Source organism: Pseudorca crassidens, chromosome 11 (genome assembly GCF_039906515.1).
Source record: "Pseudorca crassidens isolate mPseCra1 chromosome 11, mPseCra1.hap1, whole genome shotgun sequence".
NCBI lineage: Eukaryota > Metazoa > Chordata > Mammalia > Artiodactyla > Delphinidae > Pseudorca > Pseudorca crassidens.
Window position 1 is genome coordinate 36,047,409 of NC_090306.1, and position 19,356 is coordinate 36,066,764.

General features: G+C 38.3%; 1 protein-coding gene across 1 annotated transcript in view; it reads left to right on the forward strand.

Annotated features, from left to right (window-relative positions):
• The window catches only part of PDZRN4 (PDZ domain containing ring finger 4), a 374,709-nt gene that overhangs the window by 295,066 nt on the left and 60,287 nt on the right, over positions 1-19,356 (forward strand). The window contains exons 4-5 of the mRNA XM_067696193.1: positions 8,283-8,539; positions 12,262-12,364. Coding sequence (XP_067552294.1) covers positions 8,283-8,539; positions 12,262-12,364 — 360 coding nt within the window. The remainder of the gene's footprint in view (positions 1-8,282; positions 8,540-12,261; positions 12,365-19,356) is intronic.

Genomic DNA, 19,356 nt, shown 5'->3' on the forward strand with positions numbered 1-19,356 from the left:
GGTTAATATCCCCAATAATGTGGAATCTAAAAAAAGGGTACTAATGAACTTATCTACAAAACAGAAATAGAGTTACAGATGTAGAAAAAAAACATGTTTACCAGGGGGTAAGTTTGGGGAGGAATAAACTGGAAGATTAGGATAGACATATATACACTACTATATAAATAATAGATAACTAATAAGGACCTACTGTATAGCACAGGGAACTCCATACTTTGTAATGGCCTATATGAGAAAAGAATCTAAGAGTGGATACATGTATATGTATAACTGATTCACTTTGCTGTACACCTGAAACTAATACAACATTGTAAATCAACTGTACTCCAATAACAATGTTTTAAAAAAGGGAAAATCCATTGCTTCCCGATAGAATAGACGGAGAAAGACACTTCTGGGCCTTGCTGACAAAAGTATACAACATGCCTCTAATCAAGAAGCAACACTAGACAAAGCCAAACTGAGGGACTGTCTACAAAATAACTGTTTACATATAATATACAAATACTTTACATCTGCTATATGATCTCAATAAAAGTTACATTTTTAGTTCTCCCTTAAAAATGTGTGACTTTTGCTGAATCTGAGAAACTAGAAATTGTATTTTTCAATGCAACTCATTTTGATAGTAAAGTTAATTTGCAAAGGTGGTAAATTTTGCTTTTACCATATTTTTGTTGTTGTTATTGTTTAAATCAGAGGAGTTTCATGTCTAGTTAGTCAGAAGGAGACAGAAGACACACTCAAAGGGTTTCATTGAAGAAGGCTGTATGAAGGAACACTTACAGAGATATGAGCAGAGCTAAGAGAAAAAACACAGAGAGTAGCAATAGAAAGAGAACCCCTTACTACCTGCAGACATGAAGGTGGAATGTAAGCCAGGGTGCGAACCAAACCTGGCAAGAGCTGCCATCCTGAAAGCCAGGTGGGGAGGGGCTGGATAAAGACAGAACATTACCTCTCCTACTATTGGTCAAACCAAACAAAAGACGTAAAGTAAGGGAGTCTGGTGACACGGAGTATGGTTATCAGCATCCCAGGGTATACAGAGCTGGGTAGAAAAAGAGTAGACTGTGGATCTCAGGGACAAACCAAGAAACACCATCTCATATGCCAAGGAGGAGAAGCTTCCATTTCTTTTATTAAGGGGAGGGAAAATAAATTCATTTATAATGAGGTAAATAAAACTATGTTGTATATATTTTAATTTATTTCCCCCAGTAAGAATCAAAACTATCATAACCTGTTCCTTAAAAACAGGAATAATTTTTATAGAAAGACACTCTTCAGATTTGATTTGTTAAATCCCAAACAGGAAAGCTTGGAAGAGAAGTGTGGCAATGAGAATAAAGACAGAAACAAAATACAGAAGAAGGGATACAAAATTAAGACAGAGAAAAGATTATAGGGGGAAAAGCAATTATGAAAGATGCATCCCCAAGATTTCCTATAACCAAAATTATAAATTGGTTCAAGAACGGCTCTGACAAATTCACAAATAATGGTCTATAACATCTTAATAAGAAAAATTGAAGATGAGTCTTGCTTGCATTTGGGAATACCTCGCCATCAAAATGTACTATGAAAGGGACCAGGAAACACCATACTGTCCTACCATAGTGCCCTCACAGTGTCACAATCAATTAACTAAACCTAATATTAGGCTTTTTAAATATCTCATTGAAGTCTGCAATTCATTAATGTTACATATGGAAGCATTTTGAATAAATTCAATTCTTTAGGTTGTAAATGTGTATTATGTCACACAGGGTCCATAAGGGCAAATCCTACAATGTCACGAGTTATAGGTTAGGTTACAGTCTCTATTGGGGGAACATGCAAATCAGGAGTCAGCAGCACAGAGGGGACCTGAAACTGTTGGACATGCATTGGGTCTGTATTCCAGTGCAGGGACCCCACCCCACTGTTGTTCTCTTATAGGCACACTTTCAGTAAGGAAACACAGAAGGTTCAGGCTGTCTGAGTTAGAAGTCAGTTATTTCCAGTTTTCTGGGAAAGCCAGCGACACAGCACTGAGGGCCTTTGGAGCTCAAGGGAAGCTGCAACACCCCACACACCAGGAAAATGAAGCTACCAACCCTGCAGTCCAGACAAGCCAGAAGGAGCCCCAGGATCACTTCTGAATAAGTCTGCTCATTAGATCCTGTGTGAGAATTACCATATTCTCTTCCCAAAATCTAGTAACAGCACTGTCAAAAGAATACTGAACTACACAGACTTTTTGGTTTAATAAAATCTAACATTTCTTATGTTCTCAACTTCTAAAATTATGTGATCATCACAAACCTACCAGTGATTGTTTTGTTCATTGATAATGTTTTTAAAATGGTCAAAATTAATTTTAGTCAATCTCTCACCAGGTTGTCTTCACAACATTTTGCACAATTCCTATTCTGTGAGTTCTTTTTACTATAAATATTTTTTATGCTGTGCTGTCCTCAACTTACATAACAGATGTCCACCTAGAATCAAGCATACCAAGTTTAGAAAAAAGCAATATGCTTTAATTCCTTAAAATTGTTTTATAGTTTGTATATGACAAGTGTTTTCATGAATATAGAGTTAAGAGTATTTTAAATTCCTTTCATACCAAACATTTTAGTAGCAATTTAAATATTGCTTCTTCCTTATATAAACTGTTATTAGGCCATGTTTTTACAACACCTTTGTAATTATCAAGTAGAGAATTTGATCAGCATTCACATAGGGACTCTAATCAAAATTAATTTCACAGTTATTCATGAGGATGAGAGTTCTTGTAAACTGTCATGTCCAATCAAAATTACAATACTCAGGTCCGAAGCTCTAATGTAAAACATGGGACTGTAGTTGATAACACTGTATTATAGAATGGAAATTTGCTAAACGAGTAGAACGTAAATGTTCTCACTTAAATAAACTTAAGTAATTAATTGAAGTGATAGATGTGTTAATAACTAGTTGTTGGAATCCTTTCACAATATATACATATATCAAATCATCACCATGTACATGTTAAATATCGTAGAATTTTGTCATCTATACCTCCATAAAGCTGAAAATAAATGAATGAATGAAACAATAACATTTTATAAACATTAAAAAAACAATATTCAAGTGTTTTATGCTTCTTATTCTCAACTTGAAATTGTACATAATCCTTGGTATTCTATACTTCTTCTATTGAGTATTCCCATATGTATTCTCCCATGAAAGGCAGAGATGCTTAAACACCCTTATTTTTTACAAGAGGCACAGAGGTTTGGAAACCCTAATCATCCCAAACAGCTGACTCTGGAAATGGAACCTCACCAGGGTGACTTGGTCATTTATGCACTTGTTTGCACTACAAAAGGAAAAGTGAAAAGCCTGTTTTCTTTCTGATACTCAAGAAAATTTTGCATGTGTGTGGATTTGGAGGACTAGTCCAAGTAGAGGAGTTCATATCCAAGCTGAGGCCACCAGTCACACTGGGGAGGTTGTTGACAAGTAGCCCAGATTTTGCAGTTTATCCCAAAGGGTAAATTGATTGTTCATTAAACAGAAGCTTCATCAAATGATGCTATGATTTGGTTTACATATGAAAAGCTATATTCTTTACTTAACATTCACAAGTTGCTTATGGATTAATTAGCCCATCTGCCACAACAAATGTATTCATACTTTTTTTGCATTAATTGCTGAAAAGTTACTGGTTTTCTCCTATTCACTTTTCTCTATCAATAAAATGGAAAATAATTTTTTAGAAACAAGACACTTTTCTCATAGCAGTAAAAATGTGTATATTTTTCAACTTATCAACTAAGTTGATAAAGTAAGTGCAGGGGTGAGAGGAAGACCTTCTCTGGAAATGGCTTCCCATGATTGGTTCTTCTTTTAGTCACTTATCATCCATTTATTTGTTAGTTTATCTGAATATCTTAGAAGTGCTTCAAGTTTGGCATGATTAAGGCTACTCTTTCCACTTGCTTCCAATCCCAAATCCAGTCTTTAATGAGGATAACTACGTCTCTATTTCTCCTCAACTTCTATCATTGGCATCTTCCTTTCCTCTTTTATGCTGTTACCAATTCTGATAACCTCTTTATCAATAATGTGCCTGATTTCTCATTTACCTCAAATCAGGTAACTTAATCACCATTTCAGAGTCCAGTCACCCCACTCTGGGGCCACAAGCCTCTTATCAAACAGCAATCCCATGAGTCTTTTCAGTTATACTCTAGTTGCTAGGTGGCTTTAGAACCAAATCAGTTTTGGCCACAGTTCTCAAAAAGCCAGATGTTAGAGTAATAGAGGGAATTATCTCATATGCTTCTCTTGTTTATTATGATGCTCTAACCTCTCACTCATTCCATTTAGCAACCACTTTAGAAAAAGGTCTTGTTCTCTACACCCTGCTTAAATCAAATCACCAGGCTTCTTGAAACCCTTCCACATGTACACTTCAAAGCACACCCCATAATACATTGGTATATCTTTTTTAATTTTCAAATTACCTTTCATTTCCTCCCATGGATTTTGCTCCCAACAGTCTTCATCCAGTTTTTTTCTCCTGAAAATCAACTTCCAGCACTTCTGCTTCCTTCTGTTTACTAGGCACCTAGAACAGTTTGGATCGACACTCTTAACTACCTGTATTAACTGGAACACATTTAATAGACGGCTTCTCCTTCTCCAGTTTCATTTCACATATGTTGTCCATACAAAACCAAGACTGAGGCAGAGAGGAAGGAAGAGGGAAGGAGGAGTAAAGGGAGGGATGGAGAGAATATGATGGAAAATAAATAGAATGATAAGGATATGGCACCATGAAATACCAAATACCTTGTTGGTTTAGGATCTAACCATTTGGAAAAAAACACAAAGTTTTGCTAGTCATTTATTTGTTAGTTTACTACAGAATTTTTCTATAGGTTTAAAACCTCAGGTATTCTTCCAACATTATTCTTCTCCCTATCTGAAACTGATGATAACTGAGCAAAGCAACTGCCAGAAAATCCCAATTAAAGCTAATCTTTTTTCTGTTGTGAAAGGCATAATTTATAAAAGGGTGACCTTTTGGTAGGCTAACAGTATGTTGATGAACTTCAAGTGAAGTGAAAAAAAAAAAGTGTTTTGTATCATCAGTGCTTACATTTTCTAAGGGATCTTATGGGGCAGCAGAGCCTTTAAAGGTCATAGACTTCTTTACTTCGAGAGATATTAAATAGCTTATGAAAATAGAGGTCAGCTGCATGATAACTGGAAGAAAAGAGCATTCCCAATGGGGAAGTAAGATACTTCAGATTATATTGACTGTCCTTTTTTAAGACTGTATTTGATTATCTTAAAGGAAAAAAAAAGAAATTTGCATATAAATGCCATGATTGTAAATGAATGAATGTACAGTTCTTAGAATCAATAGCTATTGATCTTGCTGTATGAAAGCTAACATCTGCATATACTAAGCATTGCAATAAGAACTAATAATGTCACAGCCTAAAATACTCTCCAGCAATTTTTATGTTTCTGCAGAAATTTTTATACTTTTCTGAACTTTGCAAAAATAATCTTATTTACCTTATTGGAACATAAAATAAATAATCATTATCAGTAAGGAACTCACTTTTTAAAAATTATTCTTGCTTTGAAGATCACTAAAACAAATAAGAAACAAAGGAATATCAAGACTAGATTGTAGACAAGGTACTGAGCCACCTTGGGGAAGAAATAGAATAATGGCATTTGTCTGTTCGTTATTTAATGACACACAATTTATGCATTAGTAGGATTTAATGTATGACTGGAAGAAACCATGGCCACAAATTATTTTCCCTTTACCCTCAGATATTGCTTGAAGTTCCTTCAAAAAGGGCTCTGTCGGGCTTCCCTGGTGGCGCAGTGGTTGAGGGTCCGCCTGCCGATGCAGGGGACGCGGGTTCGTGCCCCGGTCCGGGAAGATCCTGCATGCCGCAGAGCGTCTGGGCCCGTGAGCCATGGCCGCTGAGCCTGCGCGTCCGGAGCCTGTGCTCCACAACGGGAAAGGCCACAACAGTGAGAGGCCCGCGTAGCGCAAAAAAAAAAAAAAAAAAAAAATAGGGCTCTGTCTTCTTTCATTCTGCCATTGTTAAAAGAGTTACTCCAGATGCAAGGTTTATAGGAAAAGGTAACATTATTGACATAATTCCAGTAGATTTTAAATAGTTGATAACAGATTGTGACCAGGAGTTCTTTTCAGAGAAGGAGGGGTATGAAATCTTGTACGAGTAAATATTCACTAAGTTGAAGGGACACCATGAAGCAGGAAACGTGTGGACAAAAGGGCAATTCTTCCCTAACACATAGATACTGACAGAGCAGTATTATCTACCACTGGATCATCTTCCATAACCCTGGAATTTATAAATACTGACCACAATATGAGACACAGAGGATGACGCTATTCATCATGAGAGGCCAGATTTTAGGTTGTGCTTTTCCATCCTGGAACTTCTCTTATCATTTGCTGACTGCAGGTCCTCAGGAGTGGTGGCCTCAGCCCAGAGTGCCTGTCATCCAACAGCAGCTCAAGGAGTGAATGCTGGTCAGTAGGTGTCCCGCGTTCACATCCTCCTGTATGCCCAAAGTCATCAAGCCATTCCAAGGTTGTGCCAGAGAAAACTCAGTGGGAATGTTTAAATTTAGTTCGTGGAGAAAAGAATGAGAGAGTGAATGCACAGATTAGTGAGCGTGCACATTGGTAGGTACACACCCAAATCTCAAACTGATGTTTCTTACTAGTTATTTGAGAACTGTACTGGGTCATATGGTGCTAGTGAGGAAACTTAATTGCTCAATTTCTGAAGGCACATTAACTCTTTCAGGGTCGATTGAGCAAATTAGCCCCTCCAGGTCATTAAGCCCATCTCTACATGACATGATGATTTCTACCTGGCATTGTATCATTTACCCCCAAATGCCCCACGTTTGCTTTGAGCATGCACATGTTCTTTGTCTACTCAGGGAGAGAAAATGTGCTCATTTGAATGTCAGCCAATCGCTCTCTGGCTGCAACTCAGTGATTCCCTTTGATTCTTTTGAAGGCACCCAGGGATCTCTAAGGACTTACTGGAGCATAGCAGTTATCAGAGCCTCGCCAACAGGCGGGTAGTTTAGTTGTCTAGAAATGGTATAATTTCAGGGGTTTTGAGCACAGTACTGTACTCCCACGTATGTCTTCCTATTTGCAAAAGCCAATATTATTGATTCATTGCAGGTGGGAGTTGTGAAGTTCTTTCAGGATTCTGTAGTCCTTTATGAAAACACAACTTCCACTAAGAGGCTGTGCTATCAGGACCCATTTTAGGGGAATAAATTGATGACAATTTGAGAGCAGTCTCTATACTGTCTCTCAAGAGGGTGATCAGAAAAGAGTGTGGCTGTTTTGGGTGCCACAAATGTGGGGGAACATCAATGGCCCTACATAAGCAGGTGTGGGAGAGTATCATCACTAAAAGAATAATTTTTATCTCCCAAATGCCAATGGTTGGCCCAACTGAGAAGCAGTGATGGAGGGCAAAGACAAACATCACCTCTTCCTCTGTTATGTCCAGGGCTACACTGGAGAGTCATAAACTGGTATAAATGGAAACAGGCAAGGAGGCAAGGGACATGGTATGCTCACTCAGAGGTGTTTTAGAGCAGTGCTACTTTCTTGTGCATATAAATCAGCTGGAATCTTGTTGAAATGCCAGTTCTCATTTAGTAGGTCTGGGATAGGGCCAGGGATTCCGTATTTCTAATCTCTTATGCTGCTGGCCTTTGGACCACACTTTGAATAGCAAGGATTTAGGATAATATGCACATGAGCAATAATCTGGTCTTGGATTAAAATGATGAATATGAAAGAAATTTGACAATATCCCCCCAAATTCGATTTCAAGTCAGTAAGACTGATTAAATATTGAAAATACCACCAAGAGATTGATAGATCATTTTTTAAAAAGGATATACTTAACATTTCTACCTAGCTGAAGATTTTGAACATTTGCTGAAGTTTGTGTGCTGTTTGAGTTTTGAAATCTTTACTAATAATTCTGACGATGTGCTTGCTAAAGGTATAAGAAATAACTGTTTTCCTAGTCTCCTTCACTTTCTCCTGCTGATGAAGAGTTCAATAAATGTCAATGTCTGATTAAATATTCCTTTACAAAATTCTTAGCAGAGCTGGTTTAAGTCTCCCCTGCCCACCTTTTTTTAATCTATCATGACAGCCTCTCTGTTCTTTCCTCTGAGATGAACAATGTCCTTTTATCTTGCAGGTCAATGGGAAGGATCTCTCAAAGGCCACCCATGAAGAGGCAGTGGAAGCTTTTCGAAATGCCAAGGAGCCCATTGTGGTCCAGGTGCTAAGGCGAACACCTCTCAGTAAACCAGCCTATGGTACGGCCCCAGAAGTGCGGCTCGTGAACGCCAGCACCCAGACGGACATCACCTTTGAACATATCATGGCCCTGGCCAAACTTAGGCCACCCACCCCTCCAGTGCCCGACATCTGTCCATTTCTGCTCTCAGACAGGTATTTTTCTGTCATTTCTCCCAAAGCCCTATTTGTTGTCATTCGTCATTGAAAGTAGGTGTTGGGAAGAAACAGTCACTGTAGCAAGTTGACAATTATGGAGACAAGCTCTCAGTTCTGTTTGGAAAGTGTCTGTAACTGTGTCTCCATCCAATTAGTTCTCAGCTGTCCTGCTTACTTTTCCTGACCTGCACGGTTGTTTCAGCTCAGGAATCATACTTGCTGAGATGCTGAGTGAAAAAGTCTGGCTCTGATTAGTTCATCTTCATATTTCCAGTCAACACAAGCCTCACACAGCTCATGAGAACTGGTCAGGGAAATAGCTTTTCTCACCGAAGCTGCCAAAAACCTTGTTAAGACAGACCCAGAAGTGGCATGTTGGCACTATATTCTTCTCTGTGTGTCGTCTCTCTCTTTCTCTTTTGCTTTTCTCTTCTTTAAAGGAGAAGCTAGGAAATTTATTAAAGTGCAATTCTCCAAATGAAGCAATTACCTGATATATTGAGACGTGAACCAAAGATCCTGGCTGTCCAAGAAGAAGTATAGAGCTACAAAATAAGGAATTATTAAAGGAATATTTCTTTTCAATTTTTACCTGAGTTAAAGGCAGTTAGAGATAGTTTATTCAAATAATGCTATTATTCAAAGCTTGCAGCTTTGGAAGTTTGTTTTGCTCCACACACTTTGTTCTGTGAACTTTTAAGCAAATATTCAAACATTATTGAGAGCTTGATTTATAAGAGCAGTAGTCTCTTTAGCCTGCATTTTCATTGCCTACTGCAATCCATGCTCCATTTAGTAAAATGTACACTTGGTCCTGACACCCGCCTGCCCTTTAGTGGCTTCTGTTAAGTCCAACTCAGTGGTTCACACGTGTACATTAGAATCACCTGGGAACATTGAAAAGCAGTATCAATGCAATGCCCAGATCAATCCCACCTCAGGCCAAAACCCAGGCATTAGAATTTTTCAGAAATTTCCCTAGGCAATTTTAATGTGCAGCCATGTTTTGGAAACCACTTTTTGAAACTTCAAGTTCCAGGAGGGCAGGGGCTCTGTTTGTCTGACCTACGATTCTAGTCATCTATCCCTTACTTATTAAATAGCCCCTTGTGTCAGGTACTGGAACTAGGTACTGGGCATAAAACTGGGAACAAAAGATAAAGCCACTGCCTCCTGGAGCTTATATTCTACAGTGGAGATGAAAAATACACAAGCAAACAAATATACAATATTCATTAGTAGAGTGTAACACAGAGTAGCCATCCAATAAATACTTTCTTGAATGAATAATAGCTAACATTTATTAGCTAACTTAACATGTTTTAGGGAATATTCCAAGTGTTTTACAATTATTAATTCATTTACTCCTCATAACAACATTCTGAGGGAGTACATTATATTATTATCATCTCCATGTCACAGATGAGGAAGCAAATGTTAAGTAATCGGCAAGGTCATACAGCAAGGAAGCGATAGGGCCAGGCTCCTGGGCCCAAGAGGTCTGACTCCACTGCCCACTCCCTTAACCAGTACGCTGTGTCCTCTTCCCAAGTCCTGCAGATCATAGCTGAAAGGTAACCTCTTCTAGCAGACTTCTTAGGACTGTAGTAGGTACTCTCATAGTGTCTCTATTTTTCCCTTAATTATCTCACTATATTAAAATTCCCACTTTGCTGCTCTACCCAATTAAAAAGACACCAACCGATTTCCAGCCATTGGCATAGGGCCTGGCATCTGGTAGATACTTGGTAAATGTTTACTGAATTAATAAGGTGTTCTTCACAGCAGGGCTTCCTACTTACTAAGTCAAAGACCAGGGAAACACATCAGATGCCCCAAACAGCAGGCTCTGATGTTTTACCAGCCCAAATGGGCTTCTCAACAGGGAACTCTCCTTATACTATGTAACAACCTAAATGGGAAAAGAATTTGAAAAAGAATAGATACACGTATATTTATAATTGAATCACTTTGCTGTACACCTGAAACTAACACAACATTGTTAATCAACTACACTCCAATATAAGATAAAAAGTTAAAAAAAAAAGCCAGTCCAGCTTTAAGCTAGGAGGGTTCACCTGTTAGACCAGCAAGCAAGATACTAACTGTACTGCTTTTGCTATTTGCATGAAAATCAGAGAATATTAGAGTATAGTGAGAAGAGGCTGGTAGAATATTTACACTGACTGTGTGAGGGCACCAGGATGAATCTCTCTGGCATTTCAGCTAGTAATGAGGGGACTAATTTATGCCACTAACTCCAGTTTGTTCATAATGTCCAAAATGGCTGGGCTTAGAGGTCTCACCTGAAACCAACTTGGTTAATTTCACTTAGGCCTTTTCACTGACTTGGAAATACTTATAGAGGACCTCATGCCCTTTGCTGTTCAACTGTGCTTAGCTTTCATATTGTATAATGTATAGTGTCTCTATCATGGCATATAGCAATTTGAAAGGACTTCTATAAATTATGAAAACCATTTCCCCAAAGTTAAAGGATACGTAGAAGTAATATACAATGCCTTGGGTCCTCTTCATTCCCTTCACTCCATCAGTTCTCCTTGTCCTGAGAAATTTTCTAAAGGGATTATGCAAATCTGTGGCTTATAGGAGTTTCCAGTGAGTTATCACCATGAACGTTCTTTAATATTTGTGGACATGCCTTTTATCAAAGAGGGAAAGATGTGGGTTATGAGGGAGAAAGAGGAAGGAAATCTTAAGAAATGGGGGCAATGTGAGTACGATTTACAATCTGAAAAACACAGTGCCCACCCTACCTGCACATCCACGGGTTCCGCATGCAAGGATTCAACCAACCTCAGATTCGATTTTTTTGGGGGGGGAGGGGGGTACAGATAACAACTTTATTTGTCCATGCCAGGATTAAGTTGCTTAACAGAGAGACAGAGGGTGGTGGGAGGTTGGCATACACCGCACCATTTATGTCGAGGAGGCAGAGCATCACTCCTACCACGGTACCGCGGCCTTCATCCTCCTTCCTCCTGAAGTGCCCCTCGCAGTCAGCAGGCCCCTGCCCCACACTCACCAGAATCGCGTGCTACCGCACTTCTTCCCCCCACTGTCCCAGTACAGAGCCCACCACATCTGGAAATGTCTGTCTTTACATTCATCTATCCACTGGGTCATCTCATGGCTGCTGCGAGGTAGCTGGGATAGCCTCAAGGTTGGAAATAAAACTAAAAATTCGATTTTTTGATCCACGGTTGGTTGAATACTCGGATGCAGAACCCGAGGACACAGAGGTCCGACTGCGCGTTTAAAAGCAGACTTCAGAACCGGTTTGAGGCTGTAATTAGGAAATTGGAAGTACTTTGTTATAAAATACCCACCTTCGGGTAGACTTCAGTCTCAAATGCCACACACCGATGCATGGATCAAGTCCATTCGATGGAATGGAAGGAGGCCAGAGTATCGATATAGCACCACGGCGGGGGGAGGTCGCACATCTGCCCCTTCACAGAATGAAGCTTGACCCTGAGCCATTATCTTAGTATTCTCTCAGAAAATCAAATTGATGGACTTCATATAGGGGGAGAAAGAAAACAGTTGCTCTTTCTGCAGTGTAATTCGTTTAAAGGCTAGATCACTGAAGGTCTTTTTGGCGAGTGGTGAAAACTAAAGTGAAATTCTAAAATTAGTTTTAATCTTGGGAACAACCCTTTTGATCCATTCCTATCATATTGCTACATTCCCCATAGCTGCCATTCTCTTCATCCGATGGAGCATGAATTTTATGAGGACGATGAGTATCTTTCCAGCTTGCCTGCTGATGCAGACAGAACTGAGGACTTTGAATATGAGGTAAGATCATTTTCACACCACTTCACATTTCTTCATGAAGTTATGGTTGAGGCATTTTACATAACAAAGAAAAAATTAATTTATTACTGTGAGAACTATTTTGTCTATTATATATCTAAGGTAAGAGCTTTTAAATATTTGTTTCAGCTATTTGGCACTGGTATTTTAATTATATAGGAAAACATTTTTATAATACAAGCCTGAAAATAATTTGCTCACATTTTTGTTGCTTTGTATAAATAATATTATGGCAGCTACATTTTTTTCCTTTGTTTTGTAATATAAGAGAATTTCCAAGTAGAGTTTGGAAAAGAAATTATATTTAAAACCGAGACTATATTTACTATTTTCATTCATTGTGTAGTATTTTTATTTTAACTGATAAACTAAATCTTATATTATTTTTATTCCCCTTCACAAATTCAATTTTTTTTTTTTAATGACTCAAGTACTCTAAAGAGCAGTTTCCGTGACTTTCTAGATTGAGAGATGACCGTGTTTAGCCTTCACACGGTACATGTCAGAGTATCCGTACTGTGTTATGAAACAACTCCAAAAGCCCATCTATTAATTACTTAAAAGCTTTCACAAAAGTTAAAGAATTTATCCTAATATTTCCTCTGCTTCTGCAGTCTATAAATCTTTGAAAGGTTTCAGACTACTCTGACATTTGGAAATAAAGTAGATTGAGGAGGTAAAGAAGCTCTGGTAAACAGAGAACCTGTGATTATCTGCCCTTTTAATGCTTTCAGTGATGTCATACAAGTTCAGCAAAATGTTCTTTTCCATTTTACAACCAGGAAATCCTGAAATCTCTTCCCTTAGGGGGATCTGAAATCAAATAAGGCCAATTCAGTGAAGCTCACCTAAAGCAAATAGATGTTTATTTGAAATCTTGCCCCTGCAAAAGTCATTGCTGGGGATTACAGAAATCATTATTTCTTTTCAGCCAGAATTTGGAAGGGTGTGCGATGATACCTAGTATCTGAGTTGATGGTTTTGTTGCTGTTGTTCATGTTAATTTCTTATCCCCTCCTCTCCATTAATTTGATTGAAAATTTTATTTTATAAATCTGCTTAAGTACTGGTATACACTGAAATAGCCATTAAGTTTTGCCCATTCATGCAAAATAAATTACAAAGTTGAGACACTTATCCAAATAATTCAGATTAAATCATGTTTTTCTTTCAGTTAATTAATTGCTTTGGGTTTGGGGAATGGATTTTTCTAGATCACTTCAGCTTTTTGTTTCGTTTGTGCCTTAAAGCTTTATTAAAATACATCTGTGTGCTAGGGGAGGACATGGGAGAAAGACTTGCTTAGGTTAAGCAGGTTCACAGTAAAAATTCTTTTAATTAATTAGCATATCTTTGACTATTACAGTACAGACAGATTCTATAGTGATTACTATTGCTGAACTGCATCCTCTTTTCTGACCAATGTCAGTCCCTAGGAGAGACCAGCATCAGTGTGATGACAGTGGTAAATGCTCAGACAGGCCTTCTGTAGCCTGTAGCCTCTACTAATCACACCACCATGGTCATTGCTTTGCTGTCAGCTGTGATTCTCTTGCCAAAGTCACCTTTCTGAGTTATTGAAATAAAGAATATTCCCATGAAATTTAAATAAGGAAGAAGTTACTGTGACAGGCTTCGGTCTTGAGAAGGGATACATTTGAGAATATCTGCATGGCTAAAAGTAGGGGTGGAAGCACTGGGGAATACCCCAAGGATAACTGACCAAGCTTAGGAGAGAATGGCTCTACCCAGTACACCTCAGTCTGTTATGCTAACGTGGCACAGTGCCACACGCCATCCCTCTTGTTTGCATCAGATGAGACTGTGAGCTCTAGTCAGTCCTCTGCTATCACCAGAGCAATAAATTTTTGCAAAATTTATTTCCCAGAGCTGGATTCCTGTGAATACGTGCAGAATATTTGTGAGAATTTAAGAGCTGATAGTATCACCAGGGAGATTTAGAAATGCTGCCTTTACACAGTATTACACTTAGAAGCAGGCTGGTCAAGTGTTTCTGTGACAGGCTCAGATGACCCCAGCTCCTCCAGGAACTCTGTTATAACCCAGTAGCTGTGGGGATGCAGTGGATGCAGTGGTCCTTCAGGAAGGACCTGTTTTGTGCCACTTAGAGAGTATTATGGAGAACAGAGGTCTAATGGCCAAACAGAGGACTTCATCTCAGAAAGAGGTACTCATTCCTCTTCAACCTAAACATGAAAACACATCAATAGGCAATCGGAAAAGTAGAGACAGGACTCCTTTCCATCTGCTTTCATTCAGTTGTACCATAAATATTTAATGAGCAGTTAAAAAAATATGCCAGGTTCTTATCTAAGTTTGGGATTGATGAAGCCTCTGCCCCAGTGGAGTTTAACCTTTAGGAGAAAGAGATGAACAAGAAACAAGTAAGTAAAGACATATTATATCAGATGGTGATTAACTGCTAGTGGACAACAAACGGTGTGGGTAACAGAGGAAGGAAGTGCATGGTGTTGGGATGAGGTGTTGCTCTCTTATACAGGGTGGTCAGGGAGGGCCTCTCTCATAAGAGACCTAAAGAGAGTAAAAGAGCTAGCCGTGTGGATTCTGAGAGAGGAGCTTTCCAGACAGAGGGAAGGGCAAGTACAAAGGACCGGAAGCAGGATCACAGCTGGTGGGTTCCAGGAACAGCAGAGGCCGGTGTGCTCTGGGGGCAGAGGCAAGGGCGTCGGGCAGCGGTAGGAGGTGAACTCAGCATGAGTAGCTGGTGGAGAGCAGGGCTGGGTTCTGCAGCCCTCGTAAGATCCCTCTGCCGCTGAAATGAGCTTTAAGATGGGCAAGCAGAGCCTCCAACAGAGCAGTCGGAGGAGGGTGGGAGGCTAGAAGCTGACCGGTGACAGAGGCAAGGGTAAGACATAGTCTGAAAGCACAGCATTCATCCTGGCCCGGAGGGCTTTGCCTGTGTGTCTGCACTTCCACTCCTCGCCTCGTAGTTTTAATATAGTTTGTGCTCGGGCGGGTTTTTTCTTCTGACTTTTCGAGGGCAAAATATCATAGGCCAGAGTGAAACTCAGCTTCTGGCATCCACTGGAATTAGCATAATAAATCTACTCTTAAAAGACAAAAAGAGTACAGAACTGAATTTCTGAACTTGCTGAAAAACAAACTATGCAACTATATAGGCACCTTTTTAAAGGCCTACTTACTATTGACTCAGTGAACCAAAGGTGATCTGTCTATCTTGTGAATACACATTTAGGGACTTTTAGTGTGTGGATTATTGACCCAATAGACCAAAACAGATCTGACTATCTTGTAAAGACATATTTAAGGACTCTTTAACATGCAGATTATTGCATTGATAGATGGTAACAGCTCCCTTCAGAACCATGATAGACAGCAAATGCTTCTTTGGAGATATTATAGTCAATGTGTCAATGCTATGGTGACTCTGGTGTGTTAGGGACCACTGTGAAATTTTTATGACACCCATATCTCACCATGGCCTATCACCACTTTGCCTCAGAAAATTATTTGCCTGGGTTTTAAATTCCCCCCCAGTGCTTCAGAAAAGTCTCAGCAGACCAACCTGTATTAAAAGACTCACAGCTTGAAATTTGATCGTTTTAAACAATAAGGGCACTGTTTTCTAATTAAAAATGTAAAGGATTTTAATTTCATTTTTGAAGGAAAAAATAAAAATATCAAAATTTACACAATGCAGCCATCATAAGAGTCAGGGTGCCGACTCTTACTTCCACTGAAATACTGAGGATTAAGCACTCCTTTTTCTGTATTTTCAACTTTGTTCTTTTTTTTTTTCCTAGAGCCAGCTAAAGGTTGAAATAAATCATAAATAGCCTTTAGCAAGTCAGAGGCGGATCTCAAATCCGGCCTTTACCAGAAATAATTTAAAGGGAAAGCCTTTGAGAAAACAGAGCTCTTTTGTCCAACTCCTAATAAAGGTATGTTTGCTACTGCCGGAATGCAAGGAAGACGTTGAATTTTCTGCACCATTTGCCATCAACTCTCAAAACCCAGTGTTGATAGAGGACAGTCAGAAAATTAGTAAGTACAACATTTGGATAGTATAAAACATCATGTTAGCCAAGACAAGCAAGTAATTTAAACCACATTTCTGAGCTTGGTGATTTTTATCATTTAGAAATGCTGCTTGAAGTTGTTTTTATTCCTTCCCCTAAGATTAAGTTGAAGAAACATATCCAATAGCCTGAGTTAAGTGCACATAGAGTTTCCCTTGTGTGTACATTGTCATCACTATGAAAGAGGATTTAGAAGTTTGCTTGGAGAGGTATTAAAAGTAGAAAAGAGAGAAAGACAAGTATGTGTCAGAGTTCTATATAATGTTAACTGAAACCCAAACTTGGGCTAGTATCTACAAACAAGAAAGAGCATTTAGCATATTAATTAGCTTCCTCTTGGCAATTCTTATGCAAAGCGTAAGTAAACCCTTGTGCTATGCTGAGAAGTGTCATTTTGCAAAATTTATTTCCCAGAGCTGGATTCCTGTGAATACGTGCAGAATATTTGTGAGAATTTAAGTATATAATCCCTCTTGTACATAGTTAAAGAAAAGAGAATTATGAATCAGGAAGATGTTCATTCAAAAGAGTAGTTAACAAGAGGATAAGCATTAGTGAGATTTTAATCATATCTTTTTGAGCAACTTCATGATTTGTGAGCCAACTTTCAGAAAAGTTTCCTTAGTGTGCACATATAGAGCTGTGTGGCTCCTTTCTAGGCTGTGAGGGCAGAGGCCTTACCTGTGTGTTCATCATTGCCTGATATCACCTGTCTCATAGCAGATGCTCAATATTTGATGCAGGAATATATGAGGATTCACATTATTGTCTGTATGGACCAACCTTTGAGCAGCACAATCCCTTTCCACCTTTTGCACAAGGGAATTGGAAAGGAGCTTGAGACCACCATGCAGTTATAACAGATATCCTCTCCCTTTCTAATAGCTATTTGTTCTTTTTTTCTTTTAAAGTTTGTACTGTTTTACTGACCTCTCCCTATTTACCTCACCCCCCTAGCCCCTGAAAACCATTTTTCTACTCTCTGTTTCTAAGAGTTTGACTTTATTTTGTTTTCTTTATGTTCCACGTGAGTGATACCACGCATATTTTTTTCTCTATCTAGCTTATTTAACTTAGCATAATGCCCTCAAGGTCCATCCCTGTTGTCACAAATGACAGAATTTCCTTCTTTCTCATGGCTGAATAATATTCCATTGTATGTATATACATACACATACAATGGACTATTATATATTATATATATGTGTGTGTGTATATATATATATATAAAATATATATATAAATATAAAATATTCTATAAATATTTCTGTCGTGATTTCCTGGGTTATAGTTATTTATGTACTTATCTTTTTCTTCTAAATAGTTTTTATTTTTTAACAGAAGTGACCACTTCTAATTATCTTTATATCACCTGGAAAGCCTAGCACATGCCCTAGTTCATGGGGGGCACTCAGCAGCATTTGCTTGATAAGTGAACAAAGTATTGACCATTGCTGCTACTGTTCTTATTTTATGAGTCCTGAAAACAAATACAAAGGGTTACATGAAGGGAAGGAAGAAGAGAGTTGATGGAGAAGAGAAATTTGAAATAAAGTGTGAAAGTCTTTGAGTTTTTTCCCCATAATAATTCAGCTAACAGCCCTGTTGTTAACCAGTTAACATACACTTGTGCCAGATCATAAAAGAAGAAAATCTGGATGTTTTCGGTTGCCTTTCTAACAAAGAAGATGCACATGTTTTACCCCAAACTTATAAGCTGGAGGACCCTAGTAAATAAACATGCTAATTTACGTAGGTAAAAATGACTGGGGTTCAGTTTGTGTTAGGATAATCATATGCCCTGGTTTGCCCTAAACTGTCTCCATATACGAATACTGTTCAAATTTAACTATGAATAGCATCCTCTTCCATTTTCAAAAATGTCCTTTTGCATACCTTGTATGGTTGTCCTAGTTTTTATATTTGTTGAGCCTTAATGGAATCTGAGATTTTGTAATCCCATTTTATATAATCCTAATAGTACAAGCAGAGATGACTCAGAAGTTCCTAATTTGAATACCCATGTTTACTAAATTGAACAATTTTCCTAAGTCATGAATTTCTATTTTAAAAAAAAGGTCTTCTTAAGGAGTGGCTAGAGAGAAAATGCCACAAAGTTGGAAATAGTCATCAAGGTTATTGTAATTATTTTAGATTTCTTACTGAAAGAAATGAGTTTAGTATGGCTGTTAATTTGGTCATGTAATTTCATAAAACAAATATGAGGCAAATCTGTCTTTTGCCTCACTGATTATGACAACACTAAACTTTATTTCCTAAGAAAACAATGAAAAGCAAATTGAACCTTCCAAGTTGGTGATTAAACAATGTAACCAAGGGCACATTTCTTTGACTAGGAATCTAGATAGAAAATGAAGATTCCTTATGCTACGTATATGAATTTTATCAAAATGCTGACATTCAGTTTTTGTTTGATGATACTCAGTGATACACATTCAGATGATTTCCTTGCATTACTGAAAGGTGTTCGGGAAAGGTTGGGTTTAAGGTGAACATTTGCATATGAAATCATATTTTCCCAATGACTTCTATTCTGCTTTCAAAGAACAGTTTTCATAGGTACAAAGAAAGAAGAGCTATCTGTTCCAATATAAAGCAAATCACAGATAAGCATTCCAATGTTCCTTTCAGAAGCAATGTAATCAAGTGAAAGGAATCCAAACTAGGAGTCTGGTCCCAGTTCTAGCTCTGTTTCTTGAAGGGACCACTTACCTCTTCAATCACAGCATCCTCACATGTGAGCTCTGTGAGGCCACTAGTGTTGGTTATGGAATGATTTGTCAGCATCTAGTTCTTCCATGTAATACAAAAGCAAAGTGACACAAATGCATAGTCAAATCCTTAAAAATTTTACAAATATTTTAACATTTC